Source organism: Frankliniella occidentalis, unplaced genomic scaffold (assembly GCF_000697945.3).
Source record: "Frankliniella occidentalis isolate FOCC.00 unplaced genomic scaffold, Focc_3.1 Scaffold325, whole genome shotgun sequence".
Taxonomy (NCBI): domain Eukaryota; kingdom Metazoa; phylum Arthropoda; class Insecta; order Thysanoptera; family Thripidae; genus Frankliniella; species Frankliniella occidentalis.
Window position 1 is genome coordinate 25,438 of NW_026267449.1, and position 2,087 is coordinate 27,524.

General features: G+C 45.3%; 1 protein-coding gene across 2 annotated transcripts in view; it reads left to right on the forward strand.

Moving 5' to 3' along the window:
- The first annotated feature begins 6 nt into the window (after positions 1-6).
- LOC127751058 (uncharacterized) overlaps positions 7-2,087 on the forward strand; it is a 22,145-nt gene continuing 20,064 nt past the window's right edge. The window contains exons 1-4 of one of the 2 annotated variants that reach the window (XM_052274014.1): positions 7-952; positions 1,028-1,186; positions 1,275-1,464; positions 1,713-1,779. In XM_052274014.1, coding sequence (XP_052129974.1) covers positions 779-952; positions 1,028-1,186; positions 1,275-1,464; positions 1,713-1,779 — 590 coding nt within the window. In that variant the 5' untranslated portion in view covers positions 7-778. Of the gene's footprint in view, positions 953-1,027; positions 1,187-1,274; positions 1,780-2,087 lie in introns of those variants that run through there. The other variant, XM_052274013.1, reaches the window with a different exon arrangement.

The window sequence follows — 2,087 nt, forward strand, 5'->3', positions numbered from 1 at the left end:
AATTTTGTTAACTTAACTTAATCCTGAAAACTTCCACCTTGTCAAACTTACGGATTATTCAACCCTACTGGCTTGACTCAGTGTGCACACAAAAAGAAACGACGTTCCTCCTAGCACATTCCTAGTGCATCAGTATGACACCTTACCGGGCCATTGCAATTATTTATTACAATAGCTTAATCCTAAAAGGTTATCAACCACGGAGTTCCATGCTTATCCTATCTACAATTAGTCTTGCTGTCTTGATGCTGGGTTTGTTGTGTGACCTGAAACACACAACATTCCCGAAAGTAGACACTGTCATGTCACCCATTTTTGTTGGATGATTAGTTTTCACTAGCCTAGGTGTCTCCTACTGATTAGTCCTACCTACGTGACACCTTTATTTATGAAACTAAAACCTATCACACAACTTATGAACCTTCTCTAGGTTATGGTACTTAGCTTTTGTTTTGGAATTTCTCCACGTTGATGTTGTCCCTCGGCGATTCTGCGTTGTTGCTCCTGTGTCGAAGTGCGGTTTCCTTTCCTCAGCGTCGTCTTGTGTAATTTCTTTAAATTTTGCAGCTGTTGTTTTTGCACAACTTTGCTGATTTGTTGATTTTTATGTCTCAACAACTCTTCTTTCTTTCCTCCTTCCTTCCCACCGCCTTCTGCGGCTGTTCCAACTCGGCTTTTCCGATTCTCTTTTGTTTCCGTCCACCTTGTTAGCGCTCTCCAACCGTTACTTTTGAAACCCGGCACCTGTTCTTTTCCTTTGTGCAATCTTCGTCTTAAAATGGCCCCCCGTGATCCTGGTGCCGTATCGTTGAGTGCACTGATTACCAGTGATCTACCTGAGCCACAAGAACACGCTGACCAGCTAAATGCTGAGTATGGTGACTTTGCGCGCCTCATCTGCGTACAACTTGTTCGGGGACTTTACCGCCCCGCTGGTTGGACTTCTCGCCGGGTAGGTCTACCTTCCTTTTTCCAGTTTTCTTTCTTCATTTTTCTTGTGTTCCTTGAATTTTATATTTTATCGCAGTTATGCATCCGTTGTGGGAACTCTTCCGAGGTTAAATCCACAAACAAGTGGGAGGTTCTGGATGATAGTTTTTACGAGGAAGATTTGGTTCTCAATGAGTGGGTCTTCGGGATCAACGACGAATGGTGCACCTGCGGGTATTGCTTTAGCCCTTGCTATGTATGTTTTGTTCTTGACCTCTTTTTCTTTTATCTCTGCCCCTTTTTATTTGCATGTTTCCTTTTATTTATTTTTATTTTATTTTTAGCGAGTTTTGGAGCGCGAGCTGGTGGCTCATCGTAATGGAGATGGCGTTATTAGCTCTGATGAATATTACGGCATCTTGAATATTGGTCCGAATTCCGTACCGACCCTGCCCGACATTCTTGAGGAGTCTGAGCCAGAATCTGAGGATTGGTATCCTGTCGGTCCTGCCGATTCTTCGGACTCCGATGTAGGTAGGCTGCTCTTTTGCTTTCCGTTCAGTCCGTTCGAAAACGCAACGGTTTTCTCGATAACTATCTTTTTACCATGGCTCTTGTATTTTTGTGTTACCACCATGGGCTGGAAGATTCTGAGCCTGTTCAAATTGTGCTCCCTTTTGTGCTCCCGAATTTACCTTGTTACGCTCCTCTGGGGTCTTTGAGTTATCATTTCAAACCTTCTCCGACCTCTTTGGTGCTCACAGCATTTACATTTGTGCTAGATGCCTTCGATTTACCTTTGTGCGTTATGGGTCGACCCGTCGAAGATCTTCCCTCAGCTTACTGCAGGTGATTTTTGTTGCTTTATTTTTGTTTTTGTTTTTAGCGCCCTCTGCATCAGTTGGTCCTGGACCCGTCAATACGCCTCCCATCCAGTCTTGAAAATGGCGGCTGTTTTCCCGAGGAGTGAGGTTCGACGCGTCCGGCGAACAAAGGCGAATCTGCGGAGCGCCCGGTAACAAAGGCGAATCTGCGGAGCGCCCGGTAACAAAGGCGAATCTGCGGAGCGCCCGGTAACAAAGGCGAATCTGCAGAGCGCCCGGTAACAAAGGCGAATCTGTGTACGTTTTCTTATGGGGATACGCCTTTGTTACCGG